Genomic DNA, 22,972 nt, shown 5'->3' with positions numbered 1-22,972 from the left:
GTATGTATATGTATTTATCCACTACAGTCAGTTGTTTGTGGCAACTTTTGTGCTCCATCTTGTCAGTTTGATTTTGCCGATAGGGTTTTAGCAGTGTTGGCACTTAATTCCTGCCACAGCAGATGCTTTTTAGAGGCAGTCATTCCTATTATGGCACTAACTAATTCTAAAACACAGAATTACAGTTTTGCTAGGAAGCATGTCCTTGTAATGTACCATTTGTCTGCTTGTCTGTCCTTCCATGGCCATAGTTGTGTACCTGAACCTGCAGGGTTGTTGTTTCAGTCGTTAGTATTTTAGCCCAAAATGACATTGTTTGGGCTCTTACCTTGCAGTATTAACTAGGGTGCAGTGACTGTGGAGCTGGCTTGACAAGTTGGTCAGAATGGTAAGAAGAGGGATAATGGCGATATTATTTTATACTTTCACTTCCCTTCAAAGTTGGATGCTTCTGCTGTTACACTAACGGTGCTTTAATTCCCTCAAAGGTGAAATGGCCTTTGCCACCCTCTGTATAGGCAGACTCAATGCATAAACTCCTATACCTTGTCACAATACTAAGGTTTGTTAACAGAAGCTATTTGCCCAATTCCTGTTCTCAAATCCTTAAGGCATTATCTTATTCTGTATGATAATATAAGGAGGGAAGAGAAAGACTCAAATATTAGTGTCTTTGGCAAAAGCGCAGCTGGCTGCTGCCTTGCCTTGAGACATCCATTTCATAGGTTCTGGCCATCCTGGATGAGCAGCTGTGGGGCTTCGTCAGAAGTGAGAGATGCCCAGTGCAGGGAGGTCCAGAATTCTGCAGTTCATTGAGACAGGACGTTTGTTTTCTTTTTTCTATTCACTTAAGACTGTTGCCAGTTTTTGCTATGAAATTGACTTTAAGGTCAGGGGAGGTTTCCAACCCTTCATAAGATGTTTGGAAATTACCTTGGTGTGCAACCTGTTGAAATATTTGAAGTTTTCATGCCTGCCATGATGTGAAGCTTTGCTCACAGTGCTTGTTTAGCCATGTTTTACACTTTTTACTTCTTAGTAAAATATACATACATACACAGACGTTCATGTAGAACCATAGATGGTTTGTGTTTAACAAAGCTGAGGCATGGCATTGTGCACCTTGTATCATAAGAATTCAGTCCGATTGGAAATCTTCTTGTTGTAACTTTACTTGGCCTGAAATTTAGGTTCTAGTGATATTCTGCTGTTTCAAATACCTGAATCATCAGCTTAAATTATCTTAACAGGTGTAATTTGTTGTCTATTAGAGACTGTAGCTAGTAATACTTGAGTCTTTAGTTGATGATGATCAGCTCAACAATTTACCACAAGTGGCTAGAGTTATTTTAACATCATGAATATCAATTTGCTGCATAGCGATGTAGTCAGTACTATAGGAGTGCTTAGGTCAGAGATGCATTCAGACCTTTTTTGTATTTTTCAGCTTGCTGGAAAACCGTTCCAGATGATCAGCTGGTTATCAGCACATATTATCAGCAATAGGATAACATTTGTGTTTTTTTTTTTCCTTACAGGAACCATAATATTTCTCTAAGCTGGCAAAACTGCAGTTTCCATGAGAAGGTAAGCCAAATTATGAAGCTTCACCGCTGAAAGGGGGAAATCCCTCACACCTCACCTCTGCCTCTCCTTCCCCTTTGTGGCCATGCACTCCTGGCGCTTGTCTTATTTTGGCCTCGGTGTTTGTCAGACATCTCCCTGAGCTTTAACTTGCTCAGACCACGAGTTGCTTGGCCAACTTGGTTTGTTTTCTACTACATCAGTAGGGTAAGGTGGCTCGGTGAAGGGTCCGGTAAGCAAGAGGGAGGGAGAAGTATGTACTCCTGAGAAACAGGAGAGATGCAGCCCTTTTGGTAATGATGGACTCAGGTGCCCAAGCGCCGAACAGCCCATCTTAAAATTCCCAAGTATGATCATTTGGGCATTCATTAGGACTGTTAATGATAGCGTTGAAATGTCTCCCACCTCATGGCACTATTTTTGGTGTGTCTAGGCACATATAATGGTTGTGTAGGTTTGATGGCCTTTTTATATCATTGAACCAGTGAAATTCAATTTGTATGGCAAGTCAATTACCTCAAATGTCACAAACTACTTTCCCATTTTAGACAAAGCATTTTTAATACTGTTGCTTATTTTTCAACTTGCCTATTCAACTAGAAATATATTTCTTGTTAAACTCACCTACCTGGAGAATCTTGGCAAGAACAGTTGTTATCAATATCACAACCAAATTTACAATCGCTTTTAAACTTTTATATCTTGTGTTAATATCAGTAACGCTTCTGCTCAGTCAGCCACAGCAAAATGACTCAATGAAGTTACAAAAATCTACCTGCTGCTAGTCAGCGGTTATGTCCTTGGTAGATGAGATTCAAAGGCAATGAAAAGCTTTGGTGATACATATGGTTGTTGCTGATCCTGCTTCAGGATTTGGCTGAAAAGGCAGTCAAGGTGGTCCAACGTCGGCAGCGAAGAGGGACTGTGTTCCCAGGATTAGGAACCACAAGTGAATATTGACAAAGTATCTAGTGGCAAACAAGAAAGGACAAGAATGTATTAAAAAAAAATCTTTTAATTAGAACATACAGTTGTAGAGTCAGTGGAGAATTAACAGATAGGAAGGAAGGGAAAGGACAGCATTAGCCTAGCAGAGGTGTATAAAAAAACAAAAGCCTTTAGAACTTTAAATCAGAAACAGAATTCTAATTGTGGGGACTGAAATGGAATGTTGCAGTTTAACGTAATGATAGATTACAAACCGTGACTTGGCCGTTATAAAATGCTAAGCTACCTTCTGACATACTGGAATCACCATCTGCAGGTGAGCTTGCTGGTTCCTGTTTATTGAACTGGTAAATGTGCAAAAATGTTATTAAGAACGAACAGCTGTAACGAGTTCATGTAAATTAACACACGAGAGCGTTCGTGATCACTGTGGCGCTGGCCAGGGCCAGGCAGGCGTTGCAGGGCCTGCTGCCCTCCCTGGGCCGGCGTTCCTCCCTCGCTCTGGGAGAGCCTGTGCAGGGCTTCACTGGTCAACACAAAACCAGCGGCCGCCGGTTCTGACCCCGTGTTTTCCCGGTGTGTGCTCCCCGGCGCTGCCCCAGCCCTCCCCGCGGGGGAGCGGCGGCTGGACCGGGGGGGCCGGAGCCGCCCGCGCGTCCCTCAGCCGGGGCGGGAGGCGATTGGCGGGAGGCGATTGGCGCGCGGCGGCGCGGTTGCTATGGCGGCGGAGGGGGGGTGGGGAGACCCGCGGGGGCCGCCGGGAGCGCGGGCCGTGCTGCGGCGTCTGCGCGTGCCGGGAGCCGCCGCGCTGTGGTGGCGGGGGGGAGGCGGTTGTTCACCGCCGCCCTCTCCCTCAGGTGCCACCCGCCGGCATGAGCAGCGGCGACCAGACCCGCATCAGGAGGAGGAAGGCCGTCCTCCCCAGCCCGCCGTCCTCCGCCAGCTCCGAGGGCGAGGAGCTCCTCAGTCCCTCCGCCTGCTCCCCGCTCTCCTCCGCGTCCCGCCTCAGCTCCCCGAGCGGCGAGGAGGAGCGGGCGGCGGCCTCCCGGAGCCCGCGAGGCGATAGGTAACCCCTGCGTCTGGGCCCAGGTTCGAGCGGGGAGCTCGGGGCCGGCCCTTGCGTGAGGAGCCGGGCTCCCGTACTCAGCTCTCTCCACTTGCGGCCTTGTTGGGGACGGAAGGTTATTTCACATAAATACAGATTTTTATTGCATAGATAAGCGCTTTAGGTGCCTTGTTCCTGGTTTACTGTATCTTAAGAAGTTGCAGGTTACTGCAGTCTGTTCTGTGGGCAGCTGAGTATTTTCATGGGTTTATAAAATATAAGTAAGCTGTTGACCTGAGCCTCAGTGTCTTTGCAAGTTAAAAGGGTACAGCCATTCCTGTCATCCTTTTAAATATTTTTAGAGTCTAAAGGGCTGTTTTGCCTAGTGTATATAGCTATATCCAGAGTCAGTTTCATGTGTATGCATTGCACAGTTCTTGTTCCCGTGGCTTAATTTAATTCCCTTTTAATTATATGCAAACTTAATAGGTCTTTTTCCCCTCGGGTTCTCCTCTGGTTGACAGGAGAATAAATAATCCTTACTCCTCACTTCAAAATAGAAGGGAGAAGAGCAGGGAGTGCCTGTCTCATTCTGGAATACAACCTTTGTAATGGACACTTTGCAGATCTGTGTAGTAGCTGATGATGGATGTAAGTAGCAAGACTGAACTGAGCTAAAAGTGCCAGTGGGATAAGAGAAGGAGAGTTGAGCTTCATGGGAGTGCAGGGTTCCAGTGCGGGGCTCAGACTCCCATGGAGAGCAGCGCACACCTCCCAGGAGGACTGAAGGACTGTGGGCCATACTGAACTTTTCTTACAAGCATTTCTTGAAAAAGGTGCTAAAAGTCCAGGGAAAGTGTTCAAATGTGGTCAGAAATAGAAGCTTCAGAGTGAAAACCATATTAGCCTGTTTATGGTCCCTCCTGTTTCAGATTTTCTGTTAACTCCTCTGTCACTCCCAATAAGCAATTTTGTTCACGTACCTTGAAGTTCTGTAGCGCTCAGTTCAAACGACTACATGTCTTCGCAGCTTGAGATGCTACTTGAAGCAGCTCTCAGTTTTGGGGCCTGCTGCTGCAGTATTCCCTGGCAGCTGTTATGATGCAACTGAAGATGACCTCTGTTAGGGCCTGAGTTGGAACAAACCCATTAAGCTCTGCGGGCACAATGTATACTTCACTCATGCAGACACTGCATCTGAATAATACTGCTGCTGTGTTGTAATAAGTGTCTACCAAGTGTTCATTTAGCTGCTTCCGTGTAGAACTGCCAAGATCTCAAAGGTATAATAATAAAAAACACCTCTTCTTACACAGCCACTACCCCCCGCCATAAGCACACACTCTCTCAAAGAGTCTTTTTGTTGTTGTTGTCCTCTTAAAACTGCACAAAAATTAGCCGGAGGCAGACATTTAATGTGGGAAATACAATATTTGCAAAAGAGAAAAGCTGAAAACAAGGCCTTGTGAAACGGTGTTAGGCATTTTCAGACTTTCATTATGGATCAGTGTTACGTTTGATGGCATGACTTAAGTGAATGTACGGTAAATGATAATCACAGTGTTTTCTATTAATCAGACTTCAGTTCTAATGCCAAATGTATCTAATTCAATTTGACATATTTAAATACAAATGTGCACTTGAGAATGTGGTACTTTGAGAAGTCTGTTCTTTTAATTATTCTGAGGAAGGTCATAGCTGTGGACATGCTGGCACTTCAGAAAATGGTCCCATGAAATTCAAGGTCTGTGTAGCTCAAAGTACATGATCAGTGTGCCAGGGAGAGTGTGACCACTGGCTGGGGTGCAGACTGAGAAGGATTGGGTTCCAGTCTGTGCTCCAGTGCCATCTGAGAACTTTAGGCCCAGTACTGCAGAAGAGGAGAAATGTTTCTCCTAACAGGTCTTTGTATTCAGCTTGTGTTTTCCTCTGTTTAAACTTCATTTTCTCTTATTTCTTACTTGTATACAATGTTTTTAATTTATTACTGTGAATTATTTTTTTGAGAAGTTAACAGCTTGAACTGTATAATGACTGATACAAGAAAACACATAGTAAATATTATTTTTCTTAATTCATTCCTTCTACTAGTACTTTTTCTCAGGTTTGTCTAATATGTCAGCATTATTCTAGTACAAAGTGCCATAATGCAAATTGTGCATAGCGAAAGAATGTATTGAGGAAGTATCCCTGCCCAAAACGTCAAGTCTGGACAAAGTTGTGTCGGTTTCCTGAATTTGAATGCGTACTACTTTTATCCTTATCTTTAATAAACTTTCAGAGAGTTATTTTCTAACAAAGTGTGTTATTATGCATTCTTAAGTTGCATCCCTTATTATATGTACCTGTTTAAAAACTGTCTCTGTTAGATTTTTGGTCTGTGTTAGCACTGTGGTATAAAAGCCCTGGGGTGCAGCAGAATGTGTCGGACAACACTGGGCTTGGGAGTGCTTGTCCTGCTCTGCTGCTGTCTGTGTGCTCTCTGTGTGTCAGGGTGTTCCCTCAGTTCTGTTGTGCTACATCTCTGTGGCAGCATGGTTGGGGAAAACAACCCTTTCCAGGTTAGTTTCAAGGTCGGTTCCCCTGGACATGTCACAGCATGACAAGTGAACGGTCATGTTAGCGCGCGTGTGTGGGTAACAGCAATGGAGAAGAGTAGGACAAAACTCCTTAGCACTGACATTGTCCCCAAATGCTTTGTATCACAGAAACATATTCTAAAGATTACTGGGACGTAAAATGTTTTGCAACAGAGTATTGCTGTTCCCTGTGAACGCATACTTTTATATTGATAAAAAACAGATATGCTTAAAAGAATTTATTTCAGGAGCATAATATGCTTTTTTTAGATGCCTCTTCTGTAGCTTGAATTTAGCAAACAGAATTACTGTAGTGGAGTATGTGGGGTAGGTATTTCTGGAGCTCATACATCCATATAAAATACTAAAGTGAAGTCTAGTTTCAACTGTTGTTGAGAAAAAAATCTGTATAAGATAGAAGAAATCTTATAAAGAAATCTATTGGCATGTTTTCAATTTTCATTGACTTAGAGCCTAATATACTGTCTTACTTATGAGCTAGTACATGTATAGAATATTATAAAAGATATTTCTGGCCTGGGGCTAGGATTGCTGCATTATTCATGAGTAAAGAAGTTATGAGTGAGTTATGCAAGGTGTCCTGTTAAAAGTCTAATAGAACCTTGTATAATATCATCAAGTATTGTATGCAAGCCATTTTTCTTAAGTATGTTTCCTGTGAAAGCTTTTTAGGGTGGAAAACTTTACCTATTAGAGTGAATTTAATTAGAGTGAAATTAGAGTGAATTTCAAAGTCCTATAGGACTTTGAAAGAAGAAAAAAATATTCTTGATTATCCTTTGCTTATGCTAAAGGCCACTTGATACATGGAGCCTCTCTGTGACCAAGGACAGCATGTTAATGTTACATCTCTGATTTCCCTTAGTTTCCATATGTGAGAAGGAAGGTGACCCTTTGATGTTTCTGGTGTTAGTTTTTGTTTAGATCATAAAAGATCTAAAAAAAAAAGATTAAAAAAAAATGCTTGAATCGGTTCCACAGTTTGGAATGGGGAAAAAAAATCACTAAAAAGCTAGGATTTCATAAGTAGAATGTAAGGGAGGTGGTCAGAGGTACACTATAAATGCCATTTATCCATTCCAGAGATTACTAAGCAAGTAGAAAAATAACGTCATTGTTGTCACAATGTACCGTAAATGTCATTTTTCAAGGCAGTAGCACCGCTTTAACTTTTCAATCAAATATATTACAGATAACACTCTTTTACATTTCTCATTTTTAATTCAGGAAGGCTGAAGACTCTGAAACAGCAGGGGGAAAAAGAGAGTCACCTTTGAAAGATAATCTCTCACCATGGGAAGAATGGTTCATTGGCAAAGAGAAGGAACTACGTGCCCGCTTGCAAGCTAGAGCTGCAGAGGTGAATACATCCAATTAGCTTGATGTTAAGTCTAATAGAAGATAGCAAGCACCAAAATACAGATTTTTTTTTTTTTTTTTTTTTTTTGTGGTTGGGGAAACAAGTAGTTTTGTCCCATTATTTTTTAGTGTCTTGGGCCTCCATAATGTTTGTGTTTGACAGTGCTGACGTGATTCATGGCGTATGCGTTCTCTTTTGCTAAATGTTGTGCTTCATTGAAGTAGTGCTGTATAATATTTTGCTTATCCAACTGTCAGATAATGGTTCAAGTTTAAAGGATTAAAACATTTATATAATTGGTACCTTGATTTTCATCATGGGTACATACGCCTGCATGTAGGTAGTAAAAACACGACAGGGCGTGTGCTGGGAGTAAGCATGCCAAGCTGCTTGGTTAGATATGAGGCACAGTGTTGTTCCCCACTTAGTGTGTAATTATACAACTGTTTGGTGTCCTTTCCCAGGATACGTTTCTGTGTCCCAGCATTTTTTCCCCTCCTTCCATCTTTTGCCCCCTTGCGAATGAACAGTTCTTGAATACTGGGGCTGGGGCAGAATTAAGTGAGCGCGCTATATCTTTTCTTGATTAATATGTTTGTAGTTGCAGTTGATTAAATGATGCTGTTGTTTAAAGTCAAATTGGAAGTATTTGGTAGTGGTTAGAAAAATCACATCAAAGTTAGATCATTTCTCGCTTTAGTTACTGATTTAGTGTTTGACCTTGAGCGGTGTCCTAACTTTTCTGTGATTCACTTTATCTGTAAAGTGAATATAACATACAGCTATTTTATGTGGGCTACCTCATGCTGTTTATAAAACATGCACCACTGGAAGATTCTGGACCAGTCTTTTAGATGTCAGCATAACACCAAAATAGTTTGTTAAACTTGAGGAATATGTTCTGATCCATTAATACTCACCACACGTTTCATGACTTCCCGTCTAGATTTCAGTTTGGTAACTGTCTCTCCCTGTTTTGATTTTTTAAGTACAAAAAAATGAGCCAAAGTAATTTCTGGTGTCATGTAGAAAATGTGGTTTGCGCATGGCCTTCTCATGCGGTCTTGATGAGGAACCAAAGCAATTTATTCGTGTGTATCACACAATAGCATTTATACAGTACTAAATGTAATTTAGACGATGTCTCTCTCAAATATGTATTAGGAGCAGTCATAGGACAAGCATTATTTAAAGCCGTGTAGAAATTGATGGAATAGGTAAATGTTTTATTTTTAATTTGTAAGATTTTGAAAATGTTAGATGTTAAACTGCAATGCAGGCAACTCAAATAGCTTATATCAGGGGAAAAAAATACAATCAACTTTTTTGTAAAATGCCAGAAGAGAACAAAGTATGTGATTGTGACATAAAACTGTATTACTACATTTGCATATAAAAAGTATTCTAAACTGATATCCTGAGAAACAACTGTGAAGTCCCAGATCTTTGGCTGACAGCAGCACCGAGTCTGCTCTGAATGTCAGAAAATTGGATAAACATTTGGAGTGGATAGTTGATGGGGTCTTCTGAGGTACTTACAGTGCCATCACCTTTTACAGAAACCAGGATCCCCGCAATACAGGTGTCTCCAAACTCAAAGGAGGTGTTAGTTGCTGTAACTTTGCCTCAATACAGCAACAACTGTATTTTCAAACTATGTCTGTATTTTGAGTGTTTTCTTTGAGCTCTCTGTAGGCTCCTGGTTTTTCTTGATGTCTTACTAAATTCAAATTCAATGTCATAAGAGGGGGTTCTCTCTGAAACTGATGGCAGTGTAGGGACCGTAAAATCTAGTTTCATGGAAATAGTTCCATTTATGTTTGAAGGTATGAATTTTCATTGAAAAATAGCACTTCGTGCTAATGCTACCGTTAGAGAAGCAAAGCGTCTCAAATTGTCATCTTAGTCATGTTTTTTCTTTATCGATTCATTTCCTTGAAGAGATATAAGTGATTGCATATATACTGTATGTCCTGTAAAGATAAAATACTTCAGAATTTCTTCTCTCGTCTTCAAAATAAAGCTCCTGTTTCACAGTTTGCTAAAATCTGCAATAATTTTGGCTTTAATAAGCTTTAGGTTAAGCCCTGAGGTTCCTGTAGTTCTGGTACTAAACATCACAAGTGAGTAATATTTCACTTAGCTTTTGATACCTTCCTGAATGCAGAGCAATACACCATGTAAACTTAAGTATTGTAGAGAAGTACTGCTGCAAATTAAGATCCTACTGACTGAAAGGACATTTAAATAAGCTGAGGAGTGATTTGTTATGTTGAATTGTTTCCAGAGCCTAATTAAAATACATATTTCCAGTTCATATTCTAAAAATTGTACGTTTCCATTGATTGTATTTCATAATATTTCTGTCATCCATCTTTTCCAAAGTCTTGCTGAAGGAAAAATTTCAAAACCTAATGCTTACATTGTTTTAACTTCAGTGCTATTTCCAGTATTGAGTGTACTGGTGTAGATGATCACCACAGATTTAAGATGTATACTTTTTCTTTAATTAGGAAATGAATATACAGCTTGAGAAGATGAAGCAAAAGCAAGAACATGAAAGGAGGAAAAGGATAGCTGAAGAGAAGCATAAGGAATGGGTCCAAAAAAAAAGAGAAGAGGTAAATATTAGTTTCGCTGCAAATATTCTAGCACATACCATGCTTAAGTAAACCTATGTAAAATTTACTTAGGCTGTTTGGACAACCGTGTTTTTAGTTTGCTGAATGAATGGCTATTTTAATTGAAAATTATAAAACCATGCCAACACAGTTAAACATTTTTCCGAGACTGATTTCTTTTTTTCTTCCATAAAGAGGTTTGTTTTCTGAGTAGTCAGATAACTGACAACTGGCCTACATCTTGTGCAGTAGCCTTCTGCTAATTATAGCTGGGGTTCTGGTCTTCAGTATACCCTACTCTTTCTGACTTCCTAGGTTCAATGTCCAAGCATCTTGGGTAAAGTGTACATCTTAAATGTCTGCAATGTCTTGTACACCAAGTAGAGCCAGAGGAAGGGTTTAGTTAAGTACCATTGTGGACAGGCAAATAGTATGGTAGAGTTTAGAGGGATAATTGAGGTGTGAGGCCAGATTCAGGAAATTCTCAGTAGACCACAGTTAGCAATTAGGAATCCCTTCATCCAAAAAGTAATTTCTGAGTGGGATCAAAAATTTTTTCTCTTGAAAGCTCTCTTGAGAGGGATGCGTAAGTCCAGGGTCAGAAGCAGACAGAATCTTGACCTCAGTGGGGCACTGTACAGCTCTGTGTCACACAGAGCAAGCATGTGCACTGAGTGGCAAAAATGGGAACGTTTGGGAGGCTTGGGCTTGTTCAGGCCCTGGTAGTTCATGGGCGTATGCATTCCTTGTCTTACGGTCTGTAGCAATACCAGTTGCTTACTGTTCTGTACTTCTGGTTCTGAATAAAATTGGATGAAAATTAATTAAAAATATCACAGTGGACTAGCTGGGCTAGATATCCAGACCCTCATACGTTTATCTTCACCATTTCAGAACTCCTTCTTCAGATTCAGTGTATAACCACTAGAATAACCTGTGTTTGGGTCTAACCTAATTACTTTTAGTCTCAGTGCTGACTGGATGATTGGCATAAACCCGCCCCAAAACCAGTCCTGCTCTAAGCATTTATTATGTAGAAAGGGTCCTTCCTTATTAAAGTACACAGCAAAAAGTAGCAGATTTATTGTTCAGCACAAACACTGCCATTTTTCTCTTCTAAAATGCAAATTAAATTATAGGTGTCCGTAACTATTCATTGGCTTGAAAGAGTTTGGCCTGCCTATTAAAATTGTCCACAGTTCAAAACTGTGAAAGTTCCTGTTCTCTGTGTCCATCCCCCTACTCCGCTTCAACTTCTGTAAGCTTCTACCTATTTGGGTCTTTCAAAGACGTTTGTTTTTGTGGATTTACTGATTAATTACTTCTTTTCTATTGTCAATGGTAATAGGAGGTCTCTTTTATGGTGACCACATAAGCCCAGAGGACAAGGGAAAAAATGTATTTGTGTCTGGACTTTATCATATTATATTTTGGAAGGATAAGGTCATCCTTAGGCCATGTCCCAAGCTTTTACCAAAAGTAATCTGATTTTCATTTAAATCAGATGATTCATTGGCTAGTCTTTTCTGTAAACCACACTCAAATCAAGAACAAACGGAACTTAAAAGCTTAGCTGTCTTTAGGATATTAACAGTTGTGCTGCATAGACCTTACCACTTCAAGTTTCCACAAGATTATCTGTGGATCTGGACACAGACTGAAGGATAAATATGTCAATTCAATGACTAAGAAGGTGTTTAAAATTGAATGAAGATTTCACATGAAGTTTAAGGTTAGATTTGTGAGTACTGACATCTGCTATGATTTTCTTGGGGAGCGTGTATACATCTCATATTTGGGAAAGCTCACATTTCCTCCTAGGAGCATCAAAAGGTGAAACTCGCAGTATTCTTCACTGAAATATGCGTTAAGCACTCACCTTTTTCATATGCAGTTACTGGTTCTGAGCCCCTGTGTGTAGACTCCAGAAAATGCTTTCCTTGACAGGAAGCAGTACTTCTGGAGATGTTACCTCTATGATCTCCACAAGTCTGTATCCTTTCCCATTGCTGAATCCTGTACTGACGAAGGAAGTAAGGGGTGGTTGAGCAAACATGAAGCTTTTTCCTTCATCTTGGGCATCCAGCACCAGGAGATACTGCTGGAAAAATCTCCATGCTATGAATGTGAGATACATTTATGTCAGAAGTAGAATGTTTGTATATGCATAAAAGAATTCTACTGTTTTTCTGTATGCCAAGCCAGTTTTGTTGCATGGCAATGTCAGTTGTGATGCTCTGACTGTTAAATATAGTCCTTTAGAGACAGGTTAGGAAGCAAAGCTTGAGCACAATTTTTGTTCACTGGCAGTTTCATTTTTTATTGTTTAATATATATGTAAAACTATATGCTGTGAAGTTTTTTTTATGCTTCCAATCATTTTGCATAAACTATATTTGAAAATAAAGGGATCATAACCATTTAATATTCTTCTATATTATGCTATGTAAATAGCTTCTGTGATTTTAAAGGTTGTAAATGAACTAGAAGTAATATATTGAAATATGAGCTAACAAAGAACATTCTAAGCTGTGAAATATATTTATGCAAATATGGCAAAATTTTGCAGCTCACTAGGAATTAAAAGCTTAATAAAATCAACTGTCAGGTGCTATCCTGGGTTCTACTAATGCCTTTCAGTTTTTGGTAAGATACTAGATCCCTGCTGGACAAAAAGAGTCTTACTTTCTCTCTCTTCTAAGGTTCAGTCATTCGTGGTCAAACAGTAAATTGTCAATTTGACTTGTTTTGGTTTAGATGTAATAGAGCTCTGTTTTTAACAAGTGACAGGAATATCAATCAAAATATTTTAACTCTAAAATACCTCCAAACATGCTTTTGATTCCAGAAGAAAATTTACTTGAACCCCACATGATTTTGTAGGTAACTAAAGCTTTTATTTCTGCATTACTGTTAGGTTTATTGATAAAAATGAGGGGGACATGATTATAAACGCTGAGCAAGCGAAGTTGGTGTTCAGTGTCCTGTTTTCAGTATTAAAGTAGCCTTGATTTGAGTGGTGTGCAGAACTGGACATAGATCAGCAAAGCCATTAGAATATGTCTTAATCCTTCTGGTATGTTAAAATGTTTGCTTGATTGCTAATTGCTGTATTTAGGCTCAAGTTTGCTAAGGAGCTCTGCGTAGGCAACGCATAGCTGAACTGTAAAGTTTAAAAAGAAAGGAATTGATGTCCTTGTTCCCCATCTCGTTATAGAGCTAAATCTTAAATAGGTATTGAAAACTAACTGCTGTATCATTTCAGCAGGTTAGAATTAATGCTTGTGAAAGCTTATTTTCTCCATGTCTGTTCATTCTGGCACTTTATGTGTTTTTTTTCTTTTTTTTTTTAATTTTTATTTTTAAAGTTACACTAACCACAAACAGGTAAATCTATTAACATTATGTGGAGGAGTAAAGCTGTTAAGAGGTGAAATTGGCCTATATATGTATCATTTATTTTGTATTGAAACGGTGTAGCTCTGTTGAAAGCTTATAATTCTATGATATAATAGTTTATGCTATATTCATGTGATATCTAGCAAAGTTGTAAGAGCGTAAGTGGTGAAGTTACACATTTTACATTGGAAAAACTAATTATTCTAATACCAATGTTAATTTGACTGTAGCATTTCAAAGACTCTGCATTGTTGAATAGAGAGTAAGGCATCGCTTTTTATTTTTTCTTAAAAGTAAATATGAGCAAAGCAGGCATTAATCATAGAACTTTAATGTACAACTGTTTTTGTTGTTCATTTTTTCTTTCAGTAATTTCCCATTACTTACTGAAAAATTTAATTTTAAGGGAAAGCAGGTACAGGATGGGAGAATTCTGTTTTGATGCTTTTCCATTGAAAATTTTGTTCTTATAATTTACTTTGCTGTTGACTGATAGTGTTTATAAGAAGGAAAAAGTAGTAAGAAATACGAAAGCCTAGAAGCAACGCCCTGTAAAATAATGAATGACAATGTTCTTGGAGCAGACTCCCCTTTCTTGGTGTGCTGCGTGATTCTTCCCGGAAGAAAGACTCAGATTCCAACTCTTACTCCAAAGACTTTGTTTAATTGCGTACTTTATCTCACCATTGCTAATATAGAACTCAGATTGTTAGGCAGCTTGAGCATGACTTTCAAGTTAAAAAGTCATGCTCACTCATGCTCTCTTTCTTTCATCCAATGAATTGTTAATTATTTTGTGAGGAGTGGTACAGCTTCAACAGAAAGGGTGGAGAATCCTGTCATCCCAGCCTGCAGCCTGGTAGACCGGAGTCTTCTCCCCACAGTGGGACACGGTTAGTTTGAATCCCCTCAGGCAGAGAGGTAATGAAATCCGGATCTTCCCTCTCCTAGGTTAATGTTCTAACAGCTGAGCTATTGTTCTGAGTCAAAGCTGTGGTTGCTGCTACGTTTTATATAGAGCCTGATGTGCTATGGTTTTTGCTGACGGTTGAGACTTGAGACGCTGAGATGTTCACCTTTTTCAAGACTGAACCCTTTCAAGAAATGTATTTGTGAGGGAAGCTTAAATATCTACCATAAATACCTTCCAACCTTGAGAACCAATGTCATTTAAGAATTTAAGTTTTCTGTTTAGGTGTCCCAAGTCTGTCTTTACATAGCTAGACTTTTTTTTGTAACCCTGGGCTTAATGTCTTAAGGGGTTTTTTTCTACATATTGTGGGTTTTTCAGCATCTAGACGTGGAGTACTTTACAAGACAGTCTTTTTTTTTTTTCTTTTTTTTTAAGCACAGTGTTGATGTGTCTTTACACAAAACTTTTCTGTGAGGTCAAGCATGGCCAGTGCCATGGGTATAATTTTACCTGGTTGTACCTGAATCTTAATGATGTGCAGACTTACCTTTAGATTTCTGTAAGCAGAATGAACTAATTTCTCATGGTTTGTGTTAGAATGAGTTTTAGATAGACTTGTGGAGGAGGAATTCAGAGTGGCAGATGATTAAAATACGTGTATTTCAGCAGCATTTATGGAGGCTGCCTCCTTCTGAAGACCCTGACAGTGTTCAGGGACCAAGTACACTAAGACTTTCTCCTTGTCGCATATATTGAGTACCCACACGAAAGGAACACAGTCTGGGAGAAAGATCCATGTGTGTAACCATCTTACAATTCTCCAGTTACTAGACTGCAGTGGGGTCTACGTTGACTTTGTGTGAACTTGAGCAGTAAATTGTAAACCTGCTGCTTGTCAGTAGACAACTGCAGCTCAGTGTTTCCCTGACCTCCTTTCTAGCCTCTTGTTCTTTTCGGATGCCAGTTCTGTAGAGATTAAAGAAGCGTTTCTGTGGTCTAGGCTTGGTGACTGAGCTGTGTAATAGGGCTAAATTGAAAAGATAATAACAATTGGCCAAACAACACAGATTTTTGAGGCTTCTAAATGTGACTGACATTCAGGATTATTATGAGGATAAATGAGGAAATTTGAATGTATGTTCTGATGTTGGCAGTGTGGACTTTTCCTGTATTTTGCCATCGGTCAGCATAAAAAGATGCTATAATATGGTAGCTAAGATGTAAGACCAAACAGCTGTGACATAGAACCATCGGTTATCTATGAAAAGAAAAATGTTGTCACATTCTACAGACCAGAAAATGGGAAAGGATTGCTGTGAGAAGTATCTTAAAAATATAAACCACAAGACTGACTTCTGGAAATATCTCTGTTCAGTGACACTCTACATAGAAAATCCAAACCTGAAAGCAGCTCTGCTCTTTACCCTTTCCAGCCTCTCTTTTAATCATTGATATGAAAACACAGAAATATAAATTTTATTAATTTTCTTTCACTTGGATATAGTTTCTCTGTTTCGCCTGGAAAATTATTTAGTATCTCTACCTTCTGTAGAAAAAATATTTAGTATCTGGAAAATTATTTAGTATCTCTACCTTCTGTCAGGAAGAAAGTGGGATGCTTCTTCAAATTTTAAATTCCTTTGACAATTCTCCACATATACATAGGTCTGATTTTTCTTGAAAAGTGAATAGTTTGGTTTGGTACTGACTCACTGAGACGCACGCTGCCTTCTGAGTCACCATCACTGCTTTGTGGGACGGCCGGATTTGTTTTGGGTGGGGGATTTCCAAGTTCTGACCTAGCCCAGGCTTCATTAGGTTCCGAGGCTTGATAGGATCACAGCCCAGAGCACAGAACCCGCAGGCCAGATTTGTATCCTTTCTCCTTAAGAATGTGCTTGGGTGGGGTGGCAGGAAAACAAGCCTTTCTTGCAATGAGTAATTGGATGTTTTATAATCAATACCTTAATTTATGTAATACCTGTAATCATATTTTAAAGTATATGTAAATTTACTAGTGGTTTAGTGAATAGATCATGTCTGTTTTGAACACAAGATCAAAGAGAATTTTTAAAACCCAATCTGACAACACCAAGCATAAACAAATTATATAATTTCCCTCCCCCTGTATATCCATGGAAGGAGAGTGAAGAGAGGATTGAAGAACATGTATATTAGTATGCACATTCCTAGCATTTTTGATAGACTTGTATAAGGGAAAGTAATAAGGCTGGGGGGAAGCTGGGAAGGGCAGGGTGACAGGAGCTTGACATGAAGCAGGTTATTAAAGCAGCTGGGAATGTGGCATACACCAACTTTATGAACGAAAAGCTGTTCTGTGCGCGAGAGAAAGAGGAAGCGTTTCTGATTTGTCTGCAGAATAATTTCTAGGCAGCTGCAAAGTCTGCAGTTCTGCAGGGTCTCCCCCCCTCTTAAGGATGTCTCACTGGAAGTAAAACTTAGCAATAGTGGTGGCTTTCATGGTAGTGTGCATAGCGTATCATTGTTTACATAGGACCTAATTTAACTTTGGGTCAGCCTAGATAGTAGCTAAACTCATCTGAAGTATTGTGATTAAGGATACATAATTTAAGAAGCTTCATGACTTTTAATTACAGTCGTTCGAGAGGTTTTTAGTCTATTTTCTGCTTGTAATTGCTGTCCATTATTGATCAATTCCCCTATGTATGGAAGGCCCATTTTTGGGGTTTTCTCCTATATTTATTTTCATGCTTTTTATGTGATAAGACCCTTAACTAGAGACCATAGCTTTGAAAGATCCTTAGTTTTGTAACTTACTTTCATGTACAACAGAGATAAGCCAGCAAACAACAAAAGATTTGAAATCTTTGTAAGCCTTCTTGGCCAATTAGTTTAACTCACTGCTTTAGCATATATCTTTCATCTACATTAATGTTTTTTGTGTGTCCCAGACTACCATTGCATCGGAACAGGAGTTGTTGAGAGATGCATAAGGGGAATATTTGGTAATGGAGGGACAGAGGAGCAGCTCTGAATAAAAGAGATTAAGATGAATTTTAGGTGAAGAAGGAGGAAATGCTTACACAATTTGTTATTTGCTTTTCAGGCAGGTGATACCTAGGGTCTGCATAACTTGCCAAAAATAGATTATTTTTCCTTTTTAACGTATTTAAGCATGGAAGGGTTTGTTTCATGTTAAGAAAGATTTTGTTTCCATTCTTCACTAGTACAAAATGGTTTCAGTATCTCAGCTTCTTTTTTTTTCCCAGAGTGAAATTCTTTTTTTCATTGATCTTGGTTGTAAATAATTTTATCACATGTACAGACCTTACAAACCATGTTGTGAAATCATAAGACTTCCATTATTTTGTAATTCTGTAGAGTTTTACATTCCAGAATATGCATTGAAATTGGAGTGTATTCATATCTAACAGTTTTCTCTACACTGCAGAACACATTCAGCTGATGTTCACTAGAATGTATTAGAAGTGAAAAAAAAAAAACCAACCCAAACCCAAGGAGAAAATATAGTTAATAGCTAATTGTTTTGTGAAATTGAGTGCTCTGGATTCACTGAAAAGTAAAACTAGCACACCATTGTCAAGAATTGCAACATACATTTATTTACCAGAAATATGGAGAAGTGTCTGAAGTGTTTTAAAAAATGTCTGAATAAATAAAACAGAGTAGTAAACATAATGACATAAGGAGTCCTGAGAGTAAATTTTTTATCATGTTTTGTGACAAGTTTATATGTTTAAAACTATTTTATTTGGAACCTGGCAATGAATAAGTTCTCTCTTCAAAGAGCTTACAATATGATTTTTTTTTCAGGGTTATGATAATTTTATTTGTAATTATGTAATTAAATTAACTGTATTCCTCAAAAGAATTGCCCATTGAAATATACTGAAAAGTTTCTGTTCTGTTTCTTTGATCCGTTTCATGTAGGAAAGAAGGGAAAGGGAACGAAAGCTGACCAAAGAAATGGCAGAAAAAGCCACAAGGGAACTAGAAAAAATGCAATTACAAGAAAAGGCCGAAGTGAAGTATAAAGAATGGTTAAAGAAGAAGAGAGCTGAAGAGGCAGAAAAGAAGAAGAAAGAGAAGGTATTAATCAACTAATCATTTATTTGGATGGGGTTACCTAATCTGTAACTTACATTAAATATATTGTTTGACTAAATTGATTAGAATTTATCAAATGGCAGTGTTGTACATGAAAAAGACTTTCAAAAGTTGTAATGTTAGCGCAAGACATTGAGGTGTGACCAGCAAAACACGATGCATATGAATGCATTTTTGTTAATAGTCTTTGCAAACCCACTGCAATTGTGATATGATAAGGGAAAGAGAAATACAGACCACGTAGTGTACTTTTATTACTCAGTCTGTTGCAGGGTGACCCAGGCAGAAAATAGGCGGCATTATGCGCATTTTTCTCCCAGCACCACTATTATACTAGTATTATACTTGCACATATTTCTAATTAAAAGCATTTTTCTTCATATCTGTCTGTACCAATCTGATGCTAGGAGTTCTGATTTTAATGTTGTTTCATATTACTTAATCACCTATGTATTTTTATAGTGAGCTTTGGAAGACCACTTACTTATTGTAAGCTTCCTAAAGTAGGGGCTTTGAGATCCTCTAGTTCACTAGAACAAATGCTCTAACAAGGCTGCACTTGCGGGAATCATCCAAAATTCCTCTGAAATATCACATATTGGTAATGATTATGCCTGAAAACTATGATATGTATGACCAGATGACTTATCTGTGAAGTTGATTTGTTGTATTTTAATTTAATTAACATTACAGTATAATTTTTCAGTAGAATGGGTAATATTATAGAAGTACTACACTACTGTTGTAGCTAAATGTGGGAGAGGATTGTGGTGAGAGGAATTTATCTATATTCCCCTTGTAATTGCAGAAGTTGTTCTTAAAGTGCAGAACACATCTGTAAGTATTTCACAAGTATTTCACATATAATAATTTCTTTGGATTAACTTTAAAATGCCATAAGCTGTATCAGATCAACTTTCAGGCCTTAACAACCTTAATTTTTCAGTCTTTCAAAATTTCTCATCTAATTAAAACATGCTTAAAAACCTTTCTGTTGTCAGGAAAAATGTATTTGTATTTGAAAACATTTGAAATATGTTCAGCAGTCTGGGAACCTGAATCTGCAAAAGATTTATGTACCATTTTGTGTATATTGTGCGGTGCTTTGTCTATAAGTATCTTAGTTTTTTTTTATTTTTAGGAAAAAGAAAAAGAAAGGGAAGCTGAACTACAGGAGAAGAAAGAGAAATCAGAGAAGATCTTTAAGGAATGGCTACATAATGCTAGAAATAAACCACTCCCTGTTTTAAGTGGTTATGGCTTCCCACGTGGGAAGTCTACAGGTTTGTACTTCTGCTACACCTATGTAGTGACTTAGGTTTGTGGTTCCTTCCCTCTAAACTTTTAATGTAAAATGAGGCCTGTTTAAGATTTTTAATCCAGTATCTAATTTTGGCATATGGGAATGAATATCTCATATGGTATAAGTTAGAGAAGCTTTTATTCTGGGACCCTCTGTGCATTTTTTGTAGCCCTTCCATCTTATTTGGGAGGAAAATGATATTATTTGAGAGAATAATGTGGCATACCAAACAGTAACTGATTTTGATCTCTTTTTCTTTATCAGGCATAGGAATCACTAGAGCCAGTCACTGGTTCCTGTGAAGCAAATCAGTTGTTAGCATCCTTGTAAAGTTAGTGTTTGTGTTACAGAAGGGGTGTGCCACATTATGGCACCTGAATCCCCCTTAGAAAATAGGTGTTTTTTTGAGACACAAAGATTAATAAGAGCCTGACAGAAGTCCTGTCTGGAAAAGGGGACGTTGGAATCAACCTGTGTTCTGAGCTAAGGTTTCCTTACCATTTAGCTTTGCACCTGCATCACACATTCGTGGCTTCTGTAATCCTATTCCTTTTTTGTTTTAAAAGGAAGTGTTAAAGAGAATGTTGTTGATAGTGTGGTGTTTTGTGAGTCTCACTTTGTTTTTGTATTTTTTTGTCATCCCACATGGTACAAAAGCAGAACAGTAAGAAATAGTATTGTATTTTATGTTTGAGTGCTTAATTAAATTTTCTTTAAAAATATGTATATACTTTTGCCTTTATTTTTTGATAGAATTAAAATCAATGTTGTTATTTGAATTCACAACAGGAAATATTTTAGGACCTAAATTCCAGGCTCTGAATGTTTAAGGAAATGTATAAAGCAGGTGAACAACCTTTGCTCTTTTGCTTACGTCTGTTCATAGATGGTGATACACGTTCCCTTTGTGTTTTGTTTTGGACCTTCATTACTTCCTGACAGCTGCAATCACTGTTTAAGTGATTTTTGAAAAATATTTCTCTACTCAGTTGTGTTCATGCGACAGAATATATTACAGACTTTGTTTTACCCAACCACATGATGTATGCACTGAAATTTCACTACAGACAAATGACTGATGGGACAACATGTTCTTTCAGTTGAATTTTAGGTTTTCTGATATTGCTTTAAGGGCCCCAGCTTATTAACTGCAGATTATTAATGTATATGTGGGTAACTAGTGTATTTTTCTCCTCAATAAAATGAAGAATAACAGTTAAGCAAAGATGGAAAAATAATGTGAGCTGTGCATATGAGGTGACAGGAAGTTATGTTTATAAATGCTTTGGAATAACGCAAAGTAGCTAATTCATAGATATTTACATCTTTTAAGTATACAAAGGACTGAGCATTCTGAATGTTACACAGCATTCAACCTGCTTATTTTTTTAAATAGAGGTGAAGAATATGCCCGTTATTGTTAAAAAAAAAGTAGAAGATTTATTACTTTGAATCATTTAAACTGTGATGTGCCTATGCTGTCTTCCTCTGAAGATGCTGTTGTGTCTTTGTCAGTTCAGATGATTCCTATAACTGCTTGCATTGTAAAGCTTGTAGTGTAAATATTCCTTTTTAGTTACGTGTATTTTCTGATCATTTTAGGGTGTGCTGATGGAAATCTGTACCCAGCTCCAGCATATTGTAACCCCATTCCGTGGAAACCTATACATGTGCCTCCTCCAAAGGAAGACAATGTTCATACCAAGAAGAAGAGTAAGAGACCTGTATCTAGTCAGTCACGTGTGTCTTCACCTATGGTAATTTATAAGCCCAAGAACAACCTTTGTGTTGGATCCGTGTGCAGAAAGCACTTATAGTACAGAAAACAAAACTGTTCTTATGATCTTGAGTGAACTGGGCCATAAATATTATTATATGTCTAAAACAGTCTGCTTTTTCATTTTGCTTTTTTTTTTTAATTTTTATGAACAGGTTTTGTATTTATAGCTAACTGACCAATAAGCTTTTTATATAGCTTTTTATATAGCTTTTTATATGTTTCATTTTAGTAAAAAAAAAAAAAGTCATATTTAGGCAATTGTAATGCGACTGTACCTCAATACCAATAAAACACACAGGATTGTTTCTTCCTTTCCTCCTCTTTTGTTGTTGAACGAGTTCTTTTGTGTATGTGGTTATTCTTTTGGGCAACAGTACTACTGGGTTATTTTAAAAATGCTAATTATAACAGACTTTAAAACGATTCTTGGCTTAATGTGGTAGGACTTCAAGGCCTGCGTGCAGTTGCAGGGCTATGATGGGATCGCAGAGATGTAGTGGGACAGCTTACGTCACTGGAGTGCTGCAATGGATGGATACAGGCTCTTTAGGAAGCACAGGCTGGGGTAACGAGGGGAGAGAGCAGGAGGAACGCATGAAGTTTTTGCCCAAGGACTGATGATTAGCCAGCTAAGACCTGATGAGTTAAGATTAAAGGAAGACCAATGTGGGCAATGTTGTGGTGGGCATCTGCTACAGACCACCTCATTAGGAAGAAGTGTGTGGCATTCTTCAGGAGGTTGGAAGAAGCCTTATGCTTGCAGGCCCTGGTCTCATAGGGAGACTTGAACCACCCTGAAATTTGCTGGAAGGGCAACACAGCAGGGTGCAGGCAGTCAGGGGAGTTTCTGGAGAACTTTGGTAACTTCTTGAACTTCCTGACACAGCTGGTGGAGGAGCTGACAAGGGGAGGCTCTTTGCTGGACCTGATGTGAACAAATAAGGGAGAACTGGTCAGGGACGTGAAGGTTGGGGGCAGCTTTGCCTGCAGTGACCATGGGATAGTGGAGTTCAGGATTCTGAGAGGAGGGAGCAAATAGGAAGATCACAACCCTGAACTTCAGGAAAGCAGATTTTGTCCTGTTCAGGAACTTGCTTGGAAAAATCCCCATGGTAATATGACATGGAGAGAAGAGGGTCAGAAGATGCGGTGATTTTCAAGTATTGCTTCTCAAGATCAAGGATGGTCCATCCCAATGAGCAGAAAGTCAAACAGGAGTGGCAGAAAGCCTGCATAGATGGACAAGGACCCCCTGACTAAAATTAAATACAAAAAGGAAGCGTACGAGAGGAGGCAGCAGAAACAGGTG

General features: G+C 38.6%; 1 protein-coding gene across 1 annotated transcript; it reads left to right on the top strand.

Annotated features, from left to right (window-relative positions):
• The first annotated feature begins 3,315 nt into the window (after window positions 1-3,315).
• On the top strand, window positions 3,316-21,984 carry CCDC34 (coiled-coil domain containing 34). Its single transcript, XM_068399490.1, has 6 exons — window positions 3,316-3,598; window positions 7,405-7,537; window positions 10,051-10,158; window positions 18,404-18,562; window positions 19,722-19,863; window positions 21,486-21,984. The coding sequence occupies exons 1-6, from the start codon at window positions 3,405-3,407 to the stop codon at window positions 21,698-21,700; spliced, it is 951 nt and encodes a 316-aa protein (XP_068255591.1). The 5' UTR covers window positions 3,316-3,404; the 3' UTR covers window positions 21,701-21,984.
• The last annotated feature ends 988 nt before the right edge of the window (window positions 21,985-22,972 follow it).

The sequence above is a fragment of the Nyctibius grandis genome, chromosome 4 (assembly GCF_013368605.1).
Source record: "Nyctibius grandis isolate bNycGra1 chromosome 4, bNycGra1.pri, whole genome shotgun sequence".
Classification (NCBI taxonomy): domain Eukaryota; kingdom Metazoa; phylum Chordata; class Aves; order Nyctibiiformes; family Nyctibiidae; genus Nyctibius; species Nyctibius grandis.
This window is presented reverse-complemented; position numbering and strand designations above follow the sequence as displayed.

What these genes read in the sequence shown, in the direction of transcription:
- CCDC34 (XM_068399490.1), top strand. Translation starts at nt 3,405, where the DNA reads ATGAGCAGCGGCGACCAGACCCGCATCAGGAGGAGGAAGGCCGTCCTC. An exon ending in CGGAGCCCGCGAGGCGATAG is followed by an intron (nt 3,599 to 7,404) that starts GTAACCCCTGCG and finishes TTTTTAATTCAG; the next exon opens with GAAGGCTGAAGACTCTGAAA. An exon ending in TGCAAGCTAGAGCTGCAGAG is followed by an intron (nt 7,538 to 10,050) that starts GTGAATACATCC and finishes TTCTTTAATTAG; the next exon opens with GAAATGAATATACAGCTTGA.